Source organism: Triturus cristatus, chromosome 5_1, assembly GCF_964204655.1.
Source record: "Triturus cristatus chromosome 5_1, aTriCri1.1, whole genome shotgun sequence".
NCBI lineage: Eukaryota > Metazoa > Chordata > Amphibia > Caudata > Salamandridae > Triturus > Triturus cristatus.
Genome location: NC_140587.1, coordinates 567,096,993 through 567,123,957, shown reverse-complemented (window position 1 = coordinate 567,123,957; position 26,965 = coordinate 567,096,993). Strand labels below are relative to the sequence as shown.

General features: G+C 46.3%; 1 protein-coding gene across 1 annotated transcript in view; it reads right to left on the bottom strand.

Annotated features, from left to right (window-relative positions):
• Nucleotides 1-26,965, bottom strand: part of SLCO5A1 (solute carrier organic anion transporter family member 5A1) — a 399,251-nt gene that overhangs the window by 77,812 nt on the left and 294,474 nt on the right. The window contains exon 4 of the mRNA XM_085605480.1: nt 12,941-13,167. Coding sequence (XP_085461606.1) covers nt 12,941-13,167 — 227 coding nt within the window. The remainder of the gene's footprint in view (nt 1-12,940; nt 13,168-26,965) is intronic.

The window sequence follows — 26,965 nt, the reverse complement described above, 5'->3', positions numbered from 1 at the left end:
GAGGAGAAGTTCAGATAGTCGAGAATGCATCCTAGACTGGGAGTAAAACAGAGTCTGGAGTCGGTTGAATTTGTGGGTAAAAGTGTGAGTAGCATGAGCTATGTAGTTGATAATGAGTTTCTGATTGGTGAAAAAACGATTCTGAAAGGATTTTATTATGCTTGTGCTAAAACTGCTTACCTCTCACGTAGTTAAGTGGGAATCTGCTATCTTTCATTAATTCTTTTGCATGCATCTCATGTGAGTGCCATGGATCTTAAAAGGTCAAAGCATGGCTTTGTATAGGTGTTGATTGATGTATTTGGTGGTTTGATTCCTCCTATTGGTGTGGCCGTGGAAGATGTGTAAATTAGGAAGTTGACTACTCTAGTAGTTTGCTTGGCTACTAACACAGCTGGCGTATTAACTATAATTAATGAGGAGCGTATGTGTGCACTGATTATACAAACCCACCTTGCATTAGATAATATACTTATGAAGGAAGTAGGAGGCTGCCTTGTGCTGCACCTTCACCCCTGATAATATCAAGATAAATAATGATTATATTGGTAATTCAACTAATATTTCACATTAGGCAAAGGCTCTATAGGAGCATGGGTTGTGGGCATCAGTTGGTGTGTGATTGAGTGAAACTGGAAAGAGTTTTGCGAAGGTTGGTGAAAGCTTTGATAGTATTGGTGGGGGTGTTTATGGAAAAATACTATCCCAATAATTATTAAATCATTATGTATAATTTGACTTATTCTATATTATTATGTATAGTTGGTCTTATTCTTTTGCTATCATTTCTTTGGGTAATTTGTTTTTAAAGGGTTCAATTTGTTAGTGTGTTAAACTGCACCAGCTATGTCTACAAAGAAAAGATATGATGGTGAAATGGAGAAGATGGAGAACTTAAAGGCTCGTATGATGAGATTAAGGCTTTGCAAGAATCGAGACACAAGAAGCTGAAGATGATAGAAACTGTGTTATAAATAAAGATCAGTGGGAATCTGATGATTGAATCAGAGGGGGAACTGAGAGAGATGATTTTTATTTATTATAAATGTGTGGATCACTTTATTAGCATTTTTGCATTTAAATGAAATCACTGAACTTTGTACAACTGTGGGGCATATTGACAAGGAGATAGCACCACCAGTATGTCACTTTTAGTGACATTCTGGTGGTGATATGCCCTTCTCCATACTTACAAAGCAGTGCTAAACCACTTTTTTTGGCTGAACGCGGCCTTGTAAATATGGCCACTTTCCATGCATCACTTAGCGTGAAAGGGGCGTGTAATGGGTGTTGCTGTGGGTTTTCCACCGCAACACCCATTGCTTTTGATGCTGCCTCAGATTTACAAGGAGGTGTAAATCTGAGGCAGCGCTAAAAACTAACGCCATGAAAGAGAAGGCATTAGAATAGCAAAACAAGGAGAAATAATTTTAGTTCTCCTAATTTTTGCATTTTATCTATGTGTGCTGCATTCTGCAGTCCACATCGAAGGAGTAAAATGCAATTAATGATTATTTATATACTGCACATAAACAATCATTAAATAATGACAATTTGCTACTTCTATGTGTGCTACATTCTGTAGCAGACATGGAAGTAACAGATTACCATTAGGGATTGCTTATGTGCAGGAAGCGACACAGTCCAGCAAATAACCAATAACTCCCTGCAATGCAGGCACCATTGCACTATAGTGCAAGAGTGCCTGCGTTGGTGCTAGGACGCTAAATTTAGCGCCGGCACTAGAGAAAACACAGGGGTGTGCTGCATTCTTGTGACTATGCCGCATTCCTGCATTTTTCAAATCTCGGAGCGCGGTGCTGCCAAATTTGACGCAGCTCCACGCTCCGAATTATTTTGTAAATATGCCCCTGTATTTTCTTGTTCTTGACTAAACTAGGAGCGAACTAGGCTTAAACTTCATTTTGAATTTTCATGCAACCATGATGTGTGGTTTCATTTCTTCTCACATCGCCTGTAACAAAATGTGCACTATTAAATGCTCTGTGTTGACATGCTGTTCTCGAAGAACTCTGGAGGAAGCCTTTAGCATGACAATTCTAGGATTTTCCTGCTTGTGTCACTCTAGGCCTCTTAATAATATGAGACTGTCATTATTTTCGGTGTAAATAGATGTGTACTGACACATCCAATGACATTAGATCAAAAGGGGTTATATTAAAATTGATTTGGGGATGGTGTTGGGGTAGTGTTAGATAATGCTGTATTACATTTTGTGTTCTGATTTGTCAGTTTTATCACCTTGTGCTGACATCATGATTTACACTGTGTATTTTGTTATATAAGGACTCAGTTTAGGAGATGAGCCAAGTCTGGTTTGCCCCAACTTAGAAACCGGACCCTCTCTCTTGCTTAGGTCTTAGAATAATTTTTGGGTTTGGGACTTGACATCATGAGACTCATGAGACTCTTTGATGCATCTGGCTGAGCCTTATGAAAATTCCTTATATTGATTTACCATATATTTTTACTAACTATTATTTTGTGGCTTTCTGTATTGTTCTTATTAATAAACCTTCATTGGTTTCTGCTTTCCCAATCCTGAGCCTTTATGAGTCCTATGACTTATTATTTTCTGCCTATTTGCTGATGACTTTGATTCTTAGTGCCACATTTCCTTATCTATTCTTATGGATAACACTGCCCCAGATTCTGCAAAGGTGCTTTATCTAATATATATCAGAATATCAAAGATAGAGGTAACACCATCATGTACTCGCCTGTGTGGTCTGATCACAGAGTTAAACATGTGACCTTAGAGGAGGGAGCATTGTATGCTACTATGACAGAAGAGTCAAGCACATGAACAGATCTGTTGAAGTCTTTCTTTCGACAGCAGAAGCTAAAAAGACGGCACCTCCTGATGGGGTGGCTCTCAAAGTAAGTGGAGATACTGAAAGAGCTTTGAAATTGGGCCAGCAGCTCCCAGAAAATGAAGATGAATTCCCATACAGTGAAATCATTTATTGATTACAAGAGCAGGTCTGGGATGGGATGAATGTGCATTCTCCTCTGTCCCTTCTACTCTAGCACAACTATGAGGAGATAATGAAAGAATGCAGCAAGGGGAGGATTTAAGAATGTCTAGGTGTGAGGGAGAGTTTTAAGAAAATATAAAATAATATGGCTTATAATGAAAGTGCAATATTAACATGCAAGCTTTAATGAAAGAAATTGAGTTTAAAAATGTGACAACAATTCACAAAGCCAATATATTTACAAGTACTATGCCTCAAAGTGCCTAACGTAACACTGCTTGAAAAGTTGACTTGCTCAGAACGCTTAAACACACACAAAATTTGGTTTCCTGATCAGGAGATAATGTTGTTAAAGAATGTAGATATCACTAAAATGTTTAACTCATGCCCACTACATAGAAATGTATTTCGTGCTAAAGCAATTTTTTTTATATAGTTTATATATTTCTGCTGAATGTTTCTTCTTTAAACAAAGCTCACTACTGCAAACAATTAGAAATTATTATTATTATTTTTTTTTTATAAATATGTTTATTGAACTTAAGCAACACAGTCATGCTTTACAGTTACATGTGTCGTACGTCATATTAGTAAACATATTTTAAAGGCTGACATACATTTTTCCCGCTATGACGGGCACTCCTGCCATTCATGCAGTGGTATTTATATCATACAATGTTCCTCGGGTGTTGGGACATTCGGGGGTTCGCACAGTCCTCCCCGGTACACATTCCATTTAGACCATATTGCAATCCATTTTTTGGGGCACCCCCGAGCCACATAGACTGTTTTCTCTCTCAACATACACCAGTCCATGTCCTCTTTCCATTTCTTCTGTTACGGCGGCACGGTGGCCCCCCATGCCTGCGCTATGTTACGTTTAGCAATCATCTGCCCCAGAGTGGCCCATATTCTCCCCTTCACATCGAGATCTGTGGGCTCCCAGATGTTCAACAGGCATCTCTTGGCCTCGGGCATAAGAGGGACTCCCCAAATCGCGCTCATACATTGTAATTTTTTTTTCCAGTAGCCTTGAATTAACGGGCATTCCCAAAGTATGTGCATGAACCCACCTCCCATCCCACACCGTCTCCTACACTGCCCGTCTACGCTTTTGCCCATCATCCTTAATAGCTCCTCTGAGAGGTACGCCCTGTGTAGGATCTTGAGTTGGACTAGCTTGAGTTTAGCAGATATGGCCACTTCCTTTGGCGATGAGAGTGCCTCCTGCCATTCCTCATCGTCCATTTCAAGGCCATCTCTTACCCATTTCTCCCGAAGTGCAGTGAGGGGATCAGGGGTATTATGAATAAGTTTCTTATATGTGAGTGATATACATTTTTCCGGTAGGTGCCCGTCGAGCAGCCGGTCCTCGAGTGGGGACGACTCAGGCAGCGCCGTACCAGATGGGATATTCGCCTGCAGGGAGTGTTGAATCTGTGCATATCGAAAGCGCTCTGAGTCAGCCATTTCATAGGTCTGCTGTAATGTTGGGAAGGGTATCACTCCCGCCCTCCCCCAGAGGTCCCTAATGTGCGGGATACCTATAAGGTCCCACTTGTCAAACCCTTTTGTGTGCCCCAATGTTCCCAGCTGTTCAGCATCCCATGGGGGGGTGGCCATAGTGAGCCTATTGGCCCATCCTAATGCTTTGGTGACTACGTGCCACAGCTGCACAGCGTGTTTCGTGGGTCCGGTAAGTGTGAACCTAGTTGGTTTAGAGTAAAGTGCTCTTGTGAAATCACCACCAGGCAACAACCACCTATCCATACCGTATGCCAGGTCATCCCCATTCCCGTATTGGCATTGGTTGATTGCAGCCAGATGCGCTGCCCAGTAGTACTTTTTGATGTCGGGCAGGGCGATACCCCCATCGTACCAGCCGAGCGTAAGCTTGCCGAGCGCTATCCGCAGTCTACCGTCCCATAGTAAATCTCTCTGAAGGGACTCGACCTCTAGAAAGAATGCACGTGGTACCACATCCGGATAGTTCTGGAGGGCATATAAGAATCTAGGCAGAGCCATCATTTTAAACAATGCTGCTCTCCCGAGCAGGGACAGGGGCAGCTTTTTCCAGACCTCAACATCCCGTCGTAGCCTCCGCAGGGGAGGGATCAAATTCTTCTCGTATCTAGCTCTGGCATCAGTGGTTATATATACGCCTAGATATTGGAAGCCCTCAGCCGCAACCTGTATCGCGCAGTCTCTAGGAAGGGGGGGGGGGCGGCCTCGTGGAGTACATAGATCGTCGACTTGCTCCAGTTAATTCGGGAACCCGAGTTTCGTCCGAAACTGGCAGAAATGTCTAGCACTACCCTCAGTGAACGCGCAGGGGAAGAGAGGTAGAGAAGGATGTCGTCAGCGTATAGCGAAATTCTATCCTCCCACCCCTCGGTCCAGCGAAGTCCGCGGACAGAGACATAACTCCGGATCCACGCCGCAAGCGGTTCCAGGGAGAGCACAAACAATAGCGGCGAAAGAGGGCACCCCTGTCTGGTACCTCTGCCCAGGGCGAACACCTCCGACCTCTTAATATTGACCGCTACTTGTGCCAGCGGGTCCGCATATAGAAGGCGGATCCACCCTATAAAGCCGGGCCCGAAGCCCATCTTCTGAAGCACTGCAAAGAGGTATGCCCATTCTAAGGTGTTAAATGCCATGGTGGCGTCTAACGAGACCACCACTGCATCCTCTTGAATTCCGGGGTAGCGCCCCAGAACTCCGTGCAGGCGCCGTAGATTGAGGGCTGTATTCCGATGTGGTATAAATCCCGATTGGTCCGGGTGCACTAATTTAGTTATGATAAGTCGGAGTCTGTTAGCTAATAGCTTAGCCAGTATTTTGGGCTCTGCATTTAGAAGGGATATTGGTCTATAGGAAGCACACTCGTCTCTGGGCTTCCCAGGCTTGGGAATGGTGACTAGCGTTGCTATGCGCTGATCCATTGGCAGCTTACCGAGCTTTTTACTATCATAGAACATAGCTTTCAAATGGGGCACTATTTTATCTGGCTTGAGTTTGTACAGTTCAATAGGAAGACCGTTGGGCCCCAATGCTTTGCCTGCTTTAAGGTCTCCTATCGCCTTAGCCAGTTCTTCCATAGTGAGGTCCTCCTCCAGCATCTCGCGATCTTGGTCAGAGAGAGTGTGCAGTTTAATGTCTGCCAAAAATTCGGACGAGTCGTTCTCTGTGAACTCAGAGTCTCTCTGGTACACCCCCTCAAAATGTCTAGCGAATTCCCTAGCTATGTCGTGTGGTTCAGTGAGGATAATTCCCGATGCACTCTTAAGCTCTGAGACAACCCTCTGTGCCTTCTCTTTTTTATCTAGCCAGGCTATAAGCTTACCCGCCTTATCACCCTGATCATATATGCGTCCGTCCCTATCACGCGCCAAAGTTTGTGCCGCGTCTGTGGCTATAGATTTGTATTCTGCCACTCTCAGCTGCAATTGGTGGGTGAGGTCGTCATCTAGACCGCACCCTGTTCTTTCCTCTAGTCTAGCGATTTCACATTCGATCTCCCTCAGCTGTTTTTCTTTATCTTTCCGTCTACCTGCGACCACTGAGATGGCCTGACCCCTGAGCACTGTCTTGAATGCCTCCCACAGAGTAGCAGGGGAATCCACAGTGCCCTCGTTATCGAGGAAATATTGTTCGATGACCTTTCAAATACCAAGGATTGATAGGTGGTATACCCTCAACTCTTTTGTCCCCGATCGTAAGGTGGACCCATATTGGTGAATGGTCAGAGATTCCTCTAGGCAGGTGCTTGATGTCTGTTGTTAGCATGTCTGCCTGCACAGGAGATAGGATATAGTCAATTCTCGAGAGCGTGTGATGAGCTCCTGACAAGAATGTGTATTCTTTACTTTCCGGATATCGCTTCCTCCACAGATCTACAAAGCCGAAGGCGTCAAGAAATGTAGGAAGCCACTGCTGTCCCGGTACTATGTCCCGGGGTGGGTGTCTGTCCAACGCTCCCGAAAGGACGGCGGTGAAGTCGCCCCCAATCACCAGGCGCCCCTCTGGGAGCCCGAGTAGAAAGGTGCCGAGGTCTCTATATGATTGGACTTGCAAGCCAGGTGGAATGTATACCGCCACTAGCACGAGCGCACGTCCCTCCCATCTCCCCGCAACTGCCACAAAGTGTCCAAGCGGGTCTACCCAGTTTCGCTGAATCTCGAAGGGGAAGTTGTGGCGTAACAGGACTTCTACTCCCCTAGACCCGGTAGTGAACCCTGCATGTGCTACCAGTTTGTAGCCCCCACCTGTTGAGTGCTCTACATGTGTTACCTATTAGGTGTGTTTCTTGCAGTAATGCAACATCTGGGGAGTGTCGTTTAAGGTGCTGTAACACAATACTTCTTTTGATTTTGTCCCCCAACCCATTGACGTTCCAGCTTATAAGTTTAAGACTTTTATCCCAGTGCATGGTTGTTGTGAAATGAGCTCATCTCGAACCATTCATGTACCCTGCCTACCATCCGATGTACGAACACTCTGAATTTGCATGACAAATAAGAACTCCCCCCTCCTCCCACTCCCCCCCCGCCCACCGCCCACCATATCTCAACAGCAAACTTAGTAACTCCAACACCCAACCCCCCCTCCCTGCTACCCTGCCACGTAGGTTCCAAACTACCCACATCCCCAACCAGCAGAGTGCCTATCGCCCCAAAAGATGAACAACTGTGCCTTGGGGCAGTGGTCAATGGCCGACCCCAGCCGCCCAAGGCCGTATCCCCTGTTTTGCAGTAGCATAACTGCCTGTCATGGGTAGTAGAGCGGCTCTTCCGCTCCTGGGTGTAACTGGTTGTGATAGTACGTGAAGCACCCCACCCACCAATAATGGGGTGGGTCCCATATGTGACTATGCGTCCCCCAGGCACCCCCAAAGTGCAGCACCAAGGTATGCGACCTGTACATAGACCGGTGGGCCCATTCTCCGGCACCCCTTGGGGCAGTACCCCCCAGGTTATACATTACGGTTTTTTGCCATCTGTCCCTGGAGGGTTACGGAAGTGCTGCTCCCACCGGTTCCGTTATCTTGTCGCATGGTTCGGGCTGCTGGACCTCGATCTCCATGCGCGCCCAGTACGGTGTTCCTGGTCCATAAGTTCTCCCGTAGTCGCTTCCTCACGACGCTCCGGTTCTTTGCGTTTCACAGTGGCTCTGGAGCCCTTCATCTGGTCCGACTTCCCCTCTAGCCAGTTATGGACCTCCTGGGGGTCGGTGAAGAAAAGTGACTTCCCATCCACGAGGATTTTTAACTTCGCCGGGAAGAACATCATATATTTGATCCCGCGCAGTCGCAAGGCTGCTTTCACCACTTTGAATGAGCGCCGCTCCTGCTGTACCTTCAACGTGAAGTCTGGGAAGAACCGAATGGTCGCGTTGTCTAATTTAACGTCTCCCTGGGTCCTGGCTGCCTGCAAGATGGCATCCCGGTCCCTGTAGTTCAGGATCTTTGCCATAATAGTTCTGGGAGGCGCTCCTGGCCTTGGTTTGGGGACTGGCGCCCTATGTGCCCTTTCTACCGTGAAGAGCGACGATAGTCTGGCAGGCTTGAGGTGATTTAGGATGAGGTCCTCCAGGAAGAGGTCAACGCTCAGGCCCACCCGTCCCTCCGGGACCCCCACCACTCTAACTTTACTGCGCCGGGCCCTCCCTTCTTGGTCCTCGAGCTTCATCGCCATCTTGTTGGTGAGTCAAGGCGTTTACTCTCTCCTCCAATCGTTTCGTGGTTGTCTGGAGGTCCGTGACATGTATCTCAGTCTCTTTGACCCGCTCTGTAGTTTTGGTCATATCGGTCCTCATTAGGTTCATTTCTATTGACATTTTGTCCATTTTCGTTTCAAGGGTGGTTCCCAGCCCTTTTATGGCCGCCATGATGGATTGCAGGGACGGCTCGGGCTCCCCCTGCAGCTCTTCCTGCGCGTCGTCGGGTTGCGTCGCCGGCTTGGGAATGGTGTATTTGTCGAGCTTGTTGGACTGCACTGCGGCGCCATTTTTGGGTCTCATAGCTGCAGCGCGTCCGCTGTCGCAACGCCTCCAGCGGCCCGCACCAGCCGTCCCTCAGCGTAGATCTAGACGTGCGGGGTGTTTAGCAACCTGAGTGCTGGTTCTCCCTCGGTGCCCCCGCGGTCAGCATGGTTTTATTTGCCGCAGCTTCTCCTCCAGACACGGCTCCATAAGTTTGCACCCATCGTGCGCGGTCACCCAGACCCGCGCGTTGATTCCACCAGTCCCCTCCTGGAGGAGTCGCCGCGTTCACCACAGTGCAGCCCCCGGGAGCCCGGTATCTGCTCCCGCGCCGTCCCCAGATCAAGCAGTAATCGCCTCAGTAGGTCCCAACTCTCCCGGTAGCGGTGCCCTCTGGTCTGGCTCTCGTCGAGTTATGGGTTGGGCTATGCAGGCCCAGGCCGGGCCCCTTCCGCCGCAATGATCAGCCTAGGCGCCGTCTCCGCTCACTCCATGCTGCATAGCCAAGGCAGGCACACAGCGGGCACGCACCTCTCCGGACCTCCGCTCGGGCCGCTCACCTCCTCGTCACCGCAGGGGCATCTCCAGGCACCTCACACAGCTCTCGGGAGGTCCGCCTCACAGCGCGCCGGCAGCAACCGTCGTCCCCCACAGGCCCAGTGTACCGCTGTACGCTTCGCACCGGGACCTCCTCGCAGTATACGTACTCTGTCTTCCCAGTCAGCCAGCCGTCAGAGTACTGCCCGGGATCCCTCGTTGAGATGCCATCCAGCGCCCACCTCGCCTGAGGTAGTGGTAGGGAACGTCCGAGAGAACCCCACGACACCGGCACTCTCTATGGCCTCTCGCGTTCTGCAGCCGGGCCTTCGCGTGATTCTCGCGCCCGCACGTAGTTTGCTTGGGCGCATCCACTCAGAGGCGTCACCGATGGTGCTCTTCCCCGGTTCTCCCGGGCTTTTTCTTTGGATGTGGCGGTCTTTCCCTGGGTTTTTGGGGTCTGTGCCCCTTCCGACACTGAGAGCGCCGCTCTACTCCCGCTCAGCCGGATTTTGAAGGATTTTACGGGGGTTTAGGGCCCCGGCTACGGCGGAGCTGTCGCGTTAAGCGGCCATCGCTATCGCCGCCAAGCCACGCCCCCCGAAATTAGTTTTTTAATGGGGAAATGAAGGATTCATACTTGTAGAATCAGCATTTAAACTTGATCTTGGCCTCTTTAACTAATTTGTATTTCCTTTTCAGTGAATGTTTGCTGAAAAGTGTTTTCTTTCATTATATAGATGTTTCAACTTCTACATAGCTCATTGTTTAGATATTAGATTTAAAAGATTGGACATGTATCAGTATATGGGGAAAAGTGCCTCTGAATGAGAAACTGACCCATACTAAGCTATAGTCGATATAAATTAACACTGCTGTTTAAAAACTATTGAAATATCAGTGATAAGATGTGGTGTGATCTTGTCCCCAGGAGAGCATTGAACACTAATTGGTTCGAAATAAGACTGAAGAAACAATTGTAACTGACCTTCATAAATGGTGTTGTTTATATAAGTGTGTGTTCCTAGAGTAGGTTACCATACCGCTTTTCTTGTCACTTGACCCACCGGTTCCTATTGATCATTTTATCACAGACTTTATAATTTTTTGCTCTGAGATTCTACTGAGTTTCTTGAACCTCTTTTTATGTGAAGTACTGCTTTACAATTGTTGATCTATTTAGCTGATTTATTGCTGAAGTTTTATGTTTTCTCTCACTCTCTCAAACTAGGGTTCTGACTCACTCCTTTTCCCGCATATTTAGAGAATAGGGATTCTTTCCTTTATTGAATGCATTTTTTAATTTCATTGTTTATTGATTTATTTTAAAAAGATTCTAAGGACTGAAACTAGATGAATATATCTGGTGACCTAATAAAGATTATCTTCTAAAAGAGTTTGATTAATAAAACCCTATAGACTTACACCTAACCCCCTTTATTGACTGAAAATATATTAATGATTGTGATGATCATTTATCTGATGCATTGCTCTTCTCTTCTCTAAAACAATGGCAAAGATCCATATGACCCCAGTAAAGTAAAGAGTGGAACTTAGCCTGGATGGTGGTAAACCAACAACTCATAATTTAAACTGATTCTCACTCCAGCAGGTTTGTAGAACAGACATGTTAAAGAAGAAATCAAGCAGGCATCATCTGAGTGAGATCTTTTGCAACCACAAGTCAGTAGCACAATCAACTCTGATTACGGTGAAGATTCAGCAAGCATGGACATGGATGAAATGGATGTGAAGGCATGATAATAGGTGCTTCACATCATTATTGCAGTATATAAAGATGGTTGTGTGCTTCCGAAAACACTTTAGAGCTCAAAGCAAATGTGAGATAAACAATAGAGTGGTGTGTAAAACACGCAAGTGATAGGGAAGAAGAATAATCACCCAAATTACAATCAGACAAGAGGAATTTTTGGAACTTCAACAATGTAGAGCGGGGTCCAGTAGGAGGTGGTGTAACTTAAAATTGTGGAAGACAGGACTCGTCTTTTTTATTAGAATTTTACATCTGGAAGTCCACTACTGGTGTTTGGTAGAGGTGTCTGGCAGGTAATGCAGTATTTGATAGAGTTTGTAACTTCCTCTAAAGCTAGTTTAGAAGCTGTAGTACATTTTATGTATTTCTCATAGTTTAACATTTCCGAGACGCTGTTATGTAGACTAGTATTTTTGAACGGCCAAGTTTCTATATGTTACTAACACTAGATTGTTTAACTTTTTACTACTGTTACTATGTTCTGAATTTAAGTTGTATTATGACGTGCCGGGGAGATTACAAACATGATTTTAACTTACAAATGAGAAGGAAGCAGCCAACGACCGGAATATAATAATTTCAGCATTAGATGGGGGCCCAGACCTAAAGTCGATGTAGGCTTTTTGGATAGAAAAAAACAACACAGACCTGATCAAAAGGCCAAAGGTGATTACAACAGCACGTCGGTGTCACACGTTCCATTAAAAATGTCAGGGTACTGCTCTGACTACTTTGCTTAATAACAACCCGAGTAGCGATCCTAAAAATGTAAATGAGATTTACATTCAGACCTAATGGTTCTATTGTTTCCATACATCCATAAAGACTGGTACCAAACTGAAATAGTTACTGCAGATGCAGGAGCAGCCAGAAACGTGAACCTTCGGGGCCTCAGTTTGGTACCTTCCAAGATGAGGGTTCAACACAGAGGTAAGTTTACGTTTTAAGAGGCCTGTATGCGTAGGTGAACTTGGGGTAGAGAGTTCATTCTTGCAAAGTGTCTCCTTTTCACTGAAAATTGATGTGTGATGTGTACTTTGGAATGGGTCAGAATAACTACAATGGTGTTGCCCCTACACTACCCACATCATGAATACCTATGCTGCGAAATAGTTATGGTGTCAACTGCTCAATGTTGTGAGCAGTGCAAACTTCAATGAGGTCAGTGAAGTTCTGCACCTCCCACTGTCCCATTAAAAAACAACTATGAAAATCAAAAGATCAGAAAGTGAATATATTTCTAAAGCACTTCAAGTCAGGTGACCATCATGACACTTGTGCTAGAAAAGACAGAACGCAATTAGATGGTTAGGAAGTATTTTAGGGACTTTCAAGGCAGATTGAGCTCCGAGCAGAGATAAATGGCAAGATAAGTCATAAATTTGCCTTGTGATATCTATCACCTACAGTACGTTGGTAATACGGCAACATATTTTTGTCTCAAGATCAGTGTAAATGGAGAATTTAACAGTGTTGATAATACTGTATATATAATAAAGTAGTGTAAGAACATGTCGGATTGGCTAAAGACAAAAAAACAGGGCAAAAACTGACTGATTACTGTAGGAAGTAGGGAGTGATATGGACAAAAATGTTGCATCATTGGTATACAATGTGTTTCTTATTCATGGACTGCAAAATCCTGTACCTCTAAAGTTCTTTCCAAATCCCATGGAAGGACCAACTCCAGCCTCTGCTTGATGCTGGTTGTTTGATTTCTCTTTCATGACATCATCGTCGCTAGAAACCTCATCAGAATTTCTATTCTTTTTCTTCTTTTTCTTCTTCTGTCGAGGTGGAAGCTTTTTAGGAAAACTGAACATTGGGAATATGACAAGAAGCATTGCAATGGCACAGAGCAGAAACCCACTCCACCTAAACGGAGGAAACAAAAGCAGTGTCAAAAAGAAAAATTGAAGACATTTACTTGCTGTATGGAGCTTACTATGCACAGTGACGTAGAACTTCCTCCATCTTGTGTCTGCTGTATTGTGGGTAAGCATCCACATATCCTTACAAGCTGCATGCCTAAGTTGTGGATGTAAACAGAGTGACTTTTTTTTTTTAAAACAAACTTTATTGGGATTTTCATGTGGAGGTACATCATAATACACGTCACATTAAACCTGTAATTATTCCGGGAACACAGGATACAATTCAGGCATTGTGCGCCATCTGTTCAAATTGTAGTGTTGTCCACGATATATTACAATAATGTCCCAAGACCGCTAGGAAGGTCACCATTCTATCACACTGTTGTGCTTTACATATCTAGCCTACGAACAATTGTATTCAAGGGGAGCGATGCACTCTCAACTGTCCCACAACCCCCAATCCCACCCGGAACCCACCCTCCGTACCCAACCATGCCACGAAGAAAGCAATCTTAGTCTGGGGAACTCAGAGCATACCCCGGGGGGGGGGGGGGGGGGGGGAGGGGAAGAAGGGAAAGCGAGCCGGAGCAGAGGTCAACCCCACCCCAAGCCCACAGAAGGGGAAGGAAGGAGGCCGGTCCATGCAGCACGAGAGGGGGAACTCAACCACACGAATCGCCACACCTCCCAGAATCAGGAGTCAGGCACCCACTCTCAACCACAACGACCCATCTCCGTCAACATACACTGCTGCTTATGCGGGGGAACGCCGGGGGGGCAGTCACCACAGCCACCACCTCCTCTTCCTCCATCTCGCTCTTGAATGATTCAGTCAGGTGCGCCCATTCCAGGGAGATAGGACGCTTGCGCAGCCCCCGACTCTCCTCACGGTACAGCGCCTCTCGCTCCGCTACCGCCCATCTTAACACCTCTTCTCCCCAAGCCTCTACACGTGGCGGCGTGCGGGACTTCCACCGCTGTGTTATCAGGCGCTTTGCCAGCATTAATGCCAGGTTGGCAAAGCGGGGCAGCAGCTTTGCCTTCAAGGGGAGCGGTAAAAACCCCAATAAACAAGCCTCTGCCGTGTCGTAGGAGGGGCGTTCAGCAATCGTGCTCAAGACGTGCGTTATCCTACCCCAGTATCCCCGCAACGACGGGCAAAGCCACAGCATGTGTACCAGGTCGGCGTCCAGCGCCAGGCAGCGGGGCAGGTTGCAGCCGCCGTATTGTACATCCTACTCAGTGTATGGGGAGTAAGGTACGCCCTGTGGATGACAAATAGTTGAATAGTTATCAATCTGCAGTTGCGGGACACTTTTTTAGGGTACTCCAAGATATAAGCCCACTCTTTATCGCTAAATGTCCGTGACAAATCTGTCTCCCACCGTGTCCGGAGAGCGACCACAGAGACCTGAGTGTGCTCCCAGAGGCCTCGGTAAAGCCATCTAACCAGGAATCGTCCATGGCCCATTATGTGGAGGGATCGCAGAAGGTGGAATGTGGAGGGTTCCGCCGGCGTCACCCGCCAGTGTGTCCGAATATACCGAGAGATCGCAGCGTGGAGCAGAAACTGGGTGTCAGGTACCCCGTTAACCCTCACAAACTCTTCGTGGACATCAAGTTGCCCTCTTGGAAAAAGGCCCCTATAGTTTCCACCCTCTGTTGTGTCCATGCACGTACTTGCCCGGCACGCAAAACTCCCCGTCTTGTGGGGAGGCCGCACAGCGGCATGTTTGGTGAGTATGGATTTTGGATTTTGGCATATTTACATGCCTGTGTCCAGTAATTAGAGCGCTATCTTTAGCAGGGCCGGTGGGTCCAATGGTTTAGGGGCTCCGGGGCACAACAGAGATTGCAAGGCACCACGTGCCAGTTGGGTCGGGGTATAGCCAATTTCAAACAGGTTTTTCCCCGCCAGCCAGTAGGCCAACCACTGCAGCTGGCCAGCGATACAGTATGCCCTAAAATCGGGTGCACCCATCCCGCCAGCTCCATTCGGTAACCGCAACTTTGCCAGCGCGAGCCTATGTCTCCCCGTACCCCAGATCAGCGAGATCAGCAGTGTATCCAGTTCACGAAAGATCCAAGCGGGGTATGCCACCGGGACATTGACGAAGTAGTAAAGCAGGCAAGGCAACATCACCATCTTGGATATCGTTACCCGCCCTGCTATGGTGAGGGGCAATGTGTTCCAAAATGCAATTTGGGAGCGTATGGAAGAGATGGTGCGCACCAGATTGCCTGCAATGACATCCGGCACGGAACGAAATATATTAATCCCCAAGTACCTAAAGGTGACCGGCGCCACCCTGAAGGACAAGGGCCCGAAACGGAGCTCCGGCGCCACGAACCTGCCACTGAAAGAATAGGCTACGGACTTGGAAGCATTGAGGCGTAACCCAGAGATCTCTCCGAAGCGGAGAAAAAGATCCGCCACCTCCCCCATGTCGGCGTGGAGATCACGAAAGTACAATAACATATCGTCTGCGTAAAGCGAGACCGAATGCAAGACGCCCTCCAACAGGATGCCATGGGGAGCCATGGCTCACCTGATGGTTTGGGCTAACGGTTCAAGTGCCAAGACGAACAATATAGGCGATAGTGGGCAACCCTGGCGTGTACCCCGGAAGATGGGGTAGGCTGAGGAGATAATCGAGTCTGTTTTCGCCCTGGCCGTGGGGGCGGTGTAGAGCAGCTGGATCCAGGCACATAGTTCTGGGGGAGCACCCATTTTCTTCAATACCTCCAACATATAAGACCAGCTGAGCGTATCAAAGGCCTGTGAAATATCCAGGGATAAACACCCCGCGCCCTCCGGGCGGGGGCCTGAGGCGTGCACGATGGCATGAAAACGCCTGAGATTCAGCGATGTACTCCGTCGTGGGACAAAACCACATTGGTCCGTGTGGATCAGTCGCGAAAGGAGTGGGAGTAAGCGGTTAGCAAGGAGTTTACTAAGAATTTTATATTCCGTGTTGAGGTGCGATAAGGGCCTATATGACGACATATCTAAGGGATCCTTCTCCGGCTTGAGGAGGGATGTGACGATCGCCTCCCGAGTGGTAGGGGGCAGCCGCCCCTCCGCGAGGGATGACATATAGAGTTGGTGTAATTTAGGGATCAATAGGGAAGAGAAGGTGGAGTAAAATTCGACGGGCAACCCATCAGAGCCCGGAGTCTTACCCAGGGCTAGCGACTTGAGAGCCACTCTAATCTCGGCCGGAGTAATTGGTGCTTTTAAGACTTGAATCTCCGCCGCCGAGAACACTGGCAAGCCCGCCTGCGACAGAAACTCAGTTACGACATCTGTGCCTGGCGGTGAGTGTCTCATAATGGGTCCGGAACGCCGAGTTTATCCCCAGTTGGGTTTGGACCTGCCCGTGTCGTCCGGTATTAATGGCCAGGATGGGAGTCGGGCAGGTCGGGGGGGCAATTAGTCGCGCCAATAATGGGCCCGCCCTATCAGCCTCCGAGTGTGTGCGCTGAGTGTACGCCCTGTAGTCTAATAATCGAAGCTGCTCTAGAGCTTCTGCATATTTCACTCTGGCTTCCTGTAAGGATGCCTCAGCCTGTGCGTCCCGCTGGGCCTCTGCTTCCTGACCCTGGAACGCAGCCTCCAATTGGGTTGGGTCCCGAACCACCTCCCTGCGGGCCCCCACCAGGGATCCTAGGGACACCCCCCGTATTGACACCTTAAAGGCTTTCCATTCCAGGGAGCGTGTTGAAGCAGTACCTTCGTTAACAGTAAAATATGTGGTGATCGCCTTTTGCAAGGTGTCTCGGAAGACCTGGTCCTCCAACTGAAGGGGCTGCATCCTCCAAGTCGGTATCGGTGCTGGGGAACGGCCCCACCCAAGGCATAGTTCGATGGGGTTGTGATCAGATAAGGTTTTGCCCAAATAAGTGTAATGGGAAACCGCCGAGGTCAATGTCGGTGAGCCCAAAAAGTAATCCAGGCGTGTATGCAACTGATGAGGAAAAGGGTAAAAGGAATACTCCTTAGCCGCCGGGTGTTGCAATCTCCAAAGATCCAGCAGATCCCAACCCCGTGCCCACTGACCCAGGGCAGCAGCTCGGGCACGTACAGCCGTACCAGCCAAAGGAGGGTGAGATCGATCCAGCTCCACATCAAAGACAGCATTCAAATCACCCCCAAGCAACCATGGGCAATCACTCCAGTCAGCTAAGGCTACGGAGACCCAGGAAAAGAATTCTGCATGATCCACATTAGGGGCATACAAGGAGCCCAGCACCACAGGCGAACCGTCCAGTAGACCCCGCAGCAACACATATCTACCCTGATCGTCAACCCGGCTTTCTACTAAGGCAAAGGGGACCCCTGCGCGGATCCACACCGCAGCGCCTCTAGAGAAGGCGGAGTAGGAAGTGGCATAGAATTGGCCCCTCCAACGTTTTTGCAGTTTCAGGGATTCGGTATGTAACAGGTGAGTTTCTTGTAAACATACTATCTGAGCCTTACGACGGTGCAACTGGGCAACTATTCTGTGGCGTTTTTGAATGGAGCCCATGCCCCGCACATTCCAGGATATCAAAACATATGACTTAGGGACCGTCATCGTGACAGGAGACAAGCCCTCCCTCCCCCAACCTCCCATGTAAACAGAGTGACTTTATTTCTTATCTGTGTATACAGTACGTTTAAGACAAGCTAATAAAAAAACTAGGCAGACACAACTAGTCTGCTGTTATTATTACCCATTTATAGTTTAGCAAAACGTTGAAAAAATGTTAATAGCATTTTAAAACACAAAGTTGCAAGTTAATGTCTTAACTTGCCCACCAGGTGTTTTTATCTCCAGGAACAAGTCGAAATTTAGAAAGTTTTGCAAATCATCATCCATACTCACTGCAACACTGAAATTCAGTAGTATTGATTTACCTCCCAAACACTGACTGCTGGGGATAACATATAGAGGTGGGCGAGCCCACTAATTAACAGGGACGGCTGACCAGGAGCCGAGCTGAGGGTCAGCACAGTCATAAAAATGTTTGGCATGTAAATCTCGCAACAAACATCATATGATAAATTCTTTTAAATATTCTCCAAATTTTTTTTATTTAACATGCAGAAGTGTTTCACCATAGTACATCAGATTATATTACCCCACTGAGATGTATTTATTAAACGTTTTTAAACATGAATTTAGATGCACCCGCCCTGCCGACAATGCCATTAGTGAGCTAACCAGTGCTTAATTTGTAAAAGAAAGAGCTAACCAGTGCTTAATTTGTAAAAGAAAGTGCTCAGAAGCCAGCGGCCAACACTATTGAAGGTCAGGGTGCTGAATAACAAGACAATTCAGTATTTAATCCACCACAAGCCTTTTTTAAGGCATGAAACATGAATTTAGATGCACCCGCCCTGCCGACAATGCCATTAGGGAGCTAACCAGTGCTTAATTTGTAAAAGAAAGAGCTAACCAGTGCTTAATTTGTAAAAGAAAGTGCTCAGAAGCCAGCGGCCAACACTATTGAAGGTCAGGGTGCTGAATAACAAGACAATTCAGTATTTAATCCACCACAAGCCTTTTTAGTCCACCACCAGACACTCCTTGGCCCTTAATCTCATTCCTGCAGGTTCCTACTTTCTCTTTTTATCATGGTTTTTATGTATTTCAATGCCTCCTTGTTTCTGTCTTTTGTGTTTTTCCCTCTCTTGCTCAACTTCTGATGAGGAAAGATAAGTGCCAAAAATGACTGCCGGTGGACTCTACTTGCAACCATCGGCCCAAATCAAGCATGACTAAGAGACAAGTCATTTGTCATGAATACCTCAAAAGTGGCTGAGATTCCTGTTATAGCTGGAGCAAAATTATAGTCTATTAATCAACACAAGTGCTTTTATACAGGGCACATCCTGGACTCACATATTTGAAGGTGCTATCATGTGTGATAATGTAGAAAAAGGAGTGTCAATGAAATATAATATTTGCTAGATTCACACAATTTGCAAGCAGGGCAGCTAGGATTTATTACAGCTTTTCATTTTTCGCATTGGTCATTTCATTTAATAGACAGGACACTTTTACATCAAAGGTTACTGTGTATCTGGAATTCTTGGTGCATAATGTTAGAGGAGGGGGTCTCCAGACTTTTGTAGAATGAGAGCTACTTCTAGTCAATGAAAATAGTCCTGAGCTACTTATCACTTGTGCAAATGTTGCTTTAGTGAGTATATCAGAGACAATCACAATAGTGACCACTCTTTGCAGAATTACTAGTATGACTGCCAAGATGTATGTCACAATATTGAGATGACAAAATATCACATCCTGAACATTGACTAATACAATATCATATCATAAAGGTACATACATACAGATAAGTATAGATTCCCTATGCTAATCTCCACATCTACATAAACTTGATGATATACAGATGTTCAAGATAAATTGATATGGAGTGAAACTATACTTATACTTTCACAAAATATATGGCTTTCTCTCAAATATTCACTTTCCGTTTTGGGTTAGCACAGTCATAGAACATCTTGTCCTTTTCTGAAAAAAACACATTTTTGCTTCAAAGATCAGATTCCATGCATGATCTGTAGACACCAGCTTGTGATTTCCTTGGTGAAAATGCATTTCATTGACAAATTCTGTCCCACTAGCCTAGGTTTTTCCATATCAGGGATGCCCATCATATGCCAAAGATGCCTACATTATAACAAGGATGCCCACCATTGTATCATTGACACAATTGTGCCATTTTGACCCACTGTATACCTAAGAAGCCCCATATAATGTCAGCCATGGGCTTTATTATTTCAAGGTTGGCAAGGATTATCGGATATTTATTTATTTATTTTGCCATTTGTAGAGCGCCTGGTTACACCACCGGTGTGTCCCCGCGCTAATAGCCAAACAGATAACCGACCATGAGGGTTAGAGACAGGGAGAGACGCAACTCTGCCTCTGACCTGTAGACAAAAGGTTGCGGGAAAGGTCTAGAGACTAGCCACAATTATGTGATAGATAGCCACAATTAGGCCAAACATACAGTGTGGCAAGGTTAGCTCCATTTATGACATGATTAGTCTAAGGATGCCCAGCATATGTCGATATTTATTATTATGGCAATGTCAACATTATGCAGACATAGGCCTGTTTGTGCCAGAAAGTAACCCCTTATGTTGTGATACCATTATTGTTTCCTAACACCAGGGAAGGCAGGACAAAATTCCAGACAGACACACCTCACATACATAAATGTACACATATGTGCACACATGCCCACAGTAAAGTTTAACCAATAACGCTCCCACAGTCTGAAACAAACAAGGCCATTATTACCTGTCACAATTGTCAGCCCAGGCTTTGCTCTCCTTGAGTCCAGGGCTGGTAATATATGGTCTATTCTCAAATACTCTCACTCTGCTGTCCTGGACTCTAGCAAATCTACTCTGACTATTGCTAGCCCTATTCTCTACCTATTTTTCACATGCACTAAATGCCTAATACAGAGGGGCTTGCAAAGTTACTAGTCTCCATATGACTTTGCTAAATTGAGAGTTGAGACAGCGAGTCATATTGCAGGTACTGCAGGCTTTCACTGTGTGTGTGTGTGTGTGTGTGTGTGTGTGTAAGTGTATTGTCTTCCCATTGGAGGCCTGGAGGTCATTTCAAGGATACAGAAATGTGTAGCACTGCTTTCTTCAATATGGCTGCACCCTTGTAATGATATACTGAGCTGACCTGCACTTCAGGAAGCTACTTCCAGGGTAATGGCAAGCTATCAGTAGCTCCAAAGCTAACTGTTGATGACCCCTGTGTGAGACCATAGGCATCAGGCAGAGGCCACATGAAAGCTGGGCTCATTTTGGACTGGAGGGTTCAAGAAGACCTCAGTCTGTATCAGGCACCTTCCTGCACATAAACAATCTTTACAGGTGATTTGCTGTTGCAGCACACATGGAAAGAGCAAAATACGAGGAGAAATAAAAAAGTTCTCCTTGTATCGCTTGTTTAAGACCAGGTATTTTCTGGTCTTCTTTTTGGCACTGCCCCATACCTCTTAAATATGGGGCAATGGGTGTTGCGGAGGAACGCCCACAGCAACACCCATTGCCCGCCCCTTTGCCGCACCAGACTGCTACAGTAAGGGGCATATTTACAAGGTGGTGCTAAGCCAAGTTAAGCCACAAATATTGGGTTGAGAGCACCTTGCGCCTTTTTGGATGCTGGAGTAGGTGAACAAAACGTGTAAATGACACAGTCACAGACTAATGGATGAACTCTAGATAAAAACCCCTATAAGTAACTATGTTATACATACTTTTAGCAAAACATAAGATCTTGGCTAACAAAGACATAAAAAAGCCATTGGTCTGGCGTTGTCTGATATCCTTGTTTTTGAGAAAAAAGGCAATAAAGAAGGGAAGAAAATATAGAAGGAAGGAAAAAAGGGAGGAAGATAGGCAAAAAAGGAAGGAGGACAAACAAAAACAGAATAGAAGCTGGGCAAAAAATGATGGAAGGAAGGCAAAAAGAGAAGGCAGGCAAAAAGGAAGAAAGGCAGGAAGAAGTAGAGACAAGCATTGGCATAGCCAATAGGTCTCGCCTTTGGGACCTTATAAGTGTTTAAGCATGCAACAGTTAATGGTGTTGCACCAAGGATATTGTGCTACATAACTAAATACTTATAAGGTCCCAAAAGCGAGACCTATTGGCTATGCCAATGCTTGTTATATTGCGCGAAAGTGACCACATTAGAGTTCTTTACACGAGCACCAGATTACATTACATAAGTCAGATTCCTGTTTTTAAGTCACGGGGAGAATAATTGATTGCCCAGAATCACAGGGCGTGGGGCCGACGCCGGGACTCGAAGCTGGTTCTATCTGTTTCCAAATCGACGCCTCTGCAGAGTAAATACCCCGGCTCGAATCTAAACACGCATGTTTAGTTCGATCTTAAGTCATATCTTCTTCGTGGGTAATCTCTCTAAATGTATAAATGGTAGTATATCTCTGCGTATGCGCTTAATCCCGCAGCACATTTTAAGTGTACGTTCTCAAACTTTAAAGAGACAACATGCCAGTCGGGGGCACAATTTTCAGCTATTTATGTTAAATCTTAAACCAGTTAGTGAAATCTGCCATAATACAGTACATTTGACTGAAAACACTGCCCTAACAGTGTTTAGGTCAAGTCAGATTCCTGTTTTTAAGTCACGGGGAGAATAATTGATTGCCCAAAATCACAGGATGTGGGGCCGACGCCGAGACTCGAAGCTGGTTCCATCTGATTCAAAATCGACGCCTCTGCAGAGTAAATACCCCGGCTCGAATCTAAAAAACACAGCGAGGGTCTGCTTCAGGTTTGTACCCTAGGAATGAGGTGCTTAGCACAGCTATATGGGGCGTCAGTGCTAGAATGGTAGAGTGTGGCAGAATGGCATCGAGGTGCCTAGATTGGAGCTGTGTGGGGCTTCAGTGCTAGGATGGTAGAGTGTGGCAGGATGGCATCAAGGTGCCTAGATAGGAGCTGTGTGGGGCTTCAGTGCTAGAATGGTAGAGTGTGGCAGGATGGCATCAAGGTGCCTAGATAGGAGCTGTGTGGGGCTTCAGTGCTAGAATGGTAGAGTGTGGCAGGATGGCATCAAGGTGCCTAGATAGGAGCTGTGTGGGGCTTCAGTGCTAGAATGGTAGAGTGTGGCAGGATGGCATCGAGGTGCCTAGATCGGAGCTGTGTGGGGCTTCAGTGCTAGAATGGTAGAGTGTGGCAGGATGGCATCAAGGTGCCTAGATAGGAGCTGTGTGGGGCTTCAGTGCTAGAATGGTAGAGTGTGGCAGGATGGCATCAAGGTGCCTAGATAGGAGCTGTGTGGGGCTTCAGTGCTAGAATGGTAGAGTGTGGCAGGATGGCATCAAGGTGCCTAGATAGGAGCTGTGTGGGGCTTCAGTGCTAGAATGGTAGAGTGTTGCACGATGGAATCGAGGTGTCTCGATTGGAGCTGTGTGGGGCTTCGGTGCTAGAATGGTAGAGTGTGGCAGGGTGGAATCGAGGTGCCTAGATTGGAGCTGTGTGGGGCTTCAGTGCTAGAATGGTAGAGTGTGGCAGAATGGCATCGAGGTGCCTAGATTGGAGCTGTGTGGGGCTTCAGTGCTAGGATGGTAGAGTGTGGCAGGATGGCATCAAGGTGCCTAGATAGGAGCTGTGTGGGGCTTCAGTGCTAGAATGGTAGAGTGTGGCAGGATGGCATCAAGGTGCCTAGATAGGAGCTGTGTGGGGCTTCAGTGCTAGAATGGTAGAGTGTGGCAGGATGGCATCGAGGTGCCTAGATAGGAGCTGTGTGGGGCTTCAGTGCTAGAATGGTAGAGTGTGGCAGGATGGCATCGAGGTGCCTAGATCGGAGCTGTGTGGGGCTTCAGTGCTAGAATGGTAGAGTGTGGCAGGATGGCATCAAGGTGCCTAGATAGGAGCTGTGTGGGGCTTCAGTGCTAGAATGGTAGAGTGTGGCAGGATGGCATCAAGGTGCCTAGATAGGAGCTGTGTGGGGCTTCAGTGCTAGAATGGTAGAGTGTGGCAGGATGGCATCAAGGTGCCTAGATAGGAGCTGTGTGGGGCTTCAGTGCTAGAATGGTAGAGTGTTGCACGATGGAATCGAGGTGTCTCGATTGGAGCTGTGTGGGGCTTCGGTGCTAGAATGGTAGAGTGTGGCAGGGTGGAATCGAGGTGTCTCGATAGGAGCTGTGAGGGGCTTCAGTGCTAGAATGGTAGAGTGTGGCAGGATGGCATCAAGGTGCCTAGATAGGAGCTGTGTGGGGCTTCAGTGCTAGAATGGTAGAGTGTTGCACGATGGAATCGAGGTGTCTCGATAGGAGCTGTGTGGGGCTTCAGTGCTAGAATGGTAGAGTGTTGCACGATGGAATCGAGGTGCCTAGATAGGAGCTGTGTGGGGCTTCAGTGCTAGAATGGTAGAGTGTGGCAGGGTGGCATCGAGGTGCCTAGATAGGAGCTGTGTGGGGCTTCAGTGCTAGAATGGTAGAATGTGGCAGGATGGCATCGAGGTGCCTAGATAGGAGCTGTGTGGGGCTTCAGTGCTAGAATGGTAGAGTGTGGCAGGATGGCATCAAGGTGCCTAGATAGGAGCTGTGTGGGGCGTCAGTGCTAGAATGGTAGAGTGTTGCACGATAGAATCGAGGTGCCTAGATAGGAGCTGTGTGGGGCTTCAGTGCTAGAATAATAGAGTGTGGCAGGATGGCATCGATGTGCCTAATCAGGAGCTGTGACTTGGTCAAATAATGGGAACAGGGATTTGAGGGAATTTGGCTGAGTATTTTGTGGTCCACAGTAAAGGAACAGCAGGCCATGCTACAGGAACATATTTTGGTGCACTGTAAGGCCTGTGAGGGAGCCATATTGCTCGAACAGCAGGTAGTACTTTGTGGCATTGCTGAGGTGCATTGACAAAGTTGTGGCATCATACAGCTAGCATAGCGTGTGAGGGAGCTATATTTGGAGCCCCGCTAAAGAACTGTGTGTACTGAGACTACAGACTTTAAGTTTCACCATAATAGAAGAGCTGTGTACTTTAGAGCTAGAAGTTTCACTTTGCCAGTATGCGAAGGTTTACACCAGAATATCCATAACACGGTGTATTAGAGTTTGGAAAAAATGAGCAAGCCCGACATATAGAGCGGTTGCCGGTTCATTTTCTATATTTTTTTGTGATATTCTTCAATCTTTCTTTTATTATTTACAGAAACTATGACTGTTGCCCTAAGTTGGTGTGCAGACCAGTGATTTTTCGAGGCATAACAAGCAGTGGTCTAGTAGTCGAGAGCGGTCGTGTTAGATTCTAAATTATCTGCTTGTTTCAGAAGAGGTTCCACGAAGCACACTCTATTTAAGAATTGCCTGAAAAAACAGAATTAGAATTACGCGGAGCCTTGGTGTCCCAAGTTCCGGCATACAGTTTTTTGTTTTGCAATTTTTTAAAGCGCGGACTCGGCAAGGGCCTCGGTGCGCTTTAGATGATGAACACGCGGTTGCATTACAAAAGGTCAGTTTATTTATTTATTTATTTAGGCACGGGGAGGGAATAGGGAAGGGAAGCCCAGCAAGAGAGCTGTGCTTATTAAAAAACAAGGGAGGGCGAAGGTGAGAGCGAGAGTAGAGGAATGTCAACAAGCGCCCGCGGCCACGCTAATTGAAAACAGATGGCTTTGGCGCGCCGCTGCTCGCTCCCGCAAGGTGGATGCCAGCACGAGCACAATGAAAGTACTGACCGATTTCTAAAGGTCATCTCCTAGAGTTGTGCCACGCGCTGCTCTAGGCTCAACCTAAAAAAAGGAATGAGGGCAAGAAACTAAGAAAGATAGATAGGAGGCAAACAAAAGACAGAAGGATGGGAAGAAAGAGAGCAAGAAACAAAGAAACAAAGATAGAAACAAAGAAAGAAGGAAAGAAAGAAAAAAGGATGGAAAGGAAGGATGGAAAGGAAGGAAGGAAGGAAGGAAGGAACAAAGCAGGCAAACAGAAAGAAGGAAAAGAGATAGAAATAGGTCAAAAAAAGAAGGAAAAAGAAAGAAGGAAATAATGAAAGAAACAAGACAAAACAGAAAGAAAGAAGAATAGAAAAAAGGCAAAAAAGCAGAGAGGAAAGAGGGCAAAAAAGAAAAAGAGGGAATGAAAGAAGGCGAAAAAGAAAGAAGGCAAAAAGTGATAAGGAGAGACGGCAAAAAAGAAAGAAAGTGAAAAAGAACAAAAAAGGAAAGAAGGTAAGAGAGAAAGAAGATAAAGAAACAAAAGAAGAAAAAACAGAAAATAAGAAGGAAGGAAGGCAAAAAAGAACGATGGAAAAAAAAAGAAGGAAAAAAGTAATAAGGAAAGAAGCCAGAAAAGGAAGAAAGAAGGGAAAAAGGAACAGAAGAAGGCAAAAAAAAAGAAGGAAAAAATCCAAAAAGAAAGGGAGAATGAAAGAGAAACAAGAATGAAAGTGTAAAGGAAAGAAGGGAAGAAAGGAAAGAAAGAAGATGGAATGAAAGAACGAAAGAGGGTTCACGGTATAAGATGTTGGATACTAAAATCCAAATTACACCCCACCTATATTTAAATAAAAGTGTTACACTTGTCCTGCAAACTAAACACACTAAAGTTTTTTTTTCCTGGGAAAAGTGAATCAAACATATTGATGAAACCGAGATCATGCACATAATATGGTATACAGCGAAATAGCAGCAGTTCACTTCAAAAGGAATTTACAATAGCAATGGAAGGACATATGAACTGCTAATACTGGAATGTGCCCTATGCTCACTTCAAATGCATACTACTATCACATCACATCAGGCAAAAATGCCACTAAAGGGAACTACGTTGCGTGTGCATGTCCACCCTGTGAAAGAGCAAAATGCAGTCTCTCAAAGTGATCCATTACTCCATGCTGTATGCTGTAGTGGGCCAAAACAAAATGGGAATGGCACAACAACAGTCCAATGTGTGAAGAGAGGTGGCTGAAAATATTATTTTAGTAAAATCAAAAGGTTTTGACTAACGGCGGACGTAACAAAGGCATCAAGGTCCAGTAAATATCAATGTCTTGGGTGTTTTCATGAATGCGTTGAGAAGTGAAAGCAGGGGACTACTTAGTGGATGAAAATCCTGTGACTAGGGACTCGAGGCCAACAACCTGAGCTCCCATGCCCAACAGAGGAGATAAAGTGAAAGCAAGGAGTTATGGTGGGGCATATGGATGAAGTCTTCCTTGAAGGTAACAGAGCAAATTATTTCAACACCCATAGGGCATGACTTTGTCTATAACATAAATCA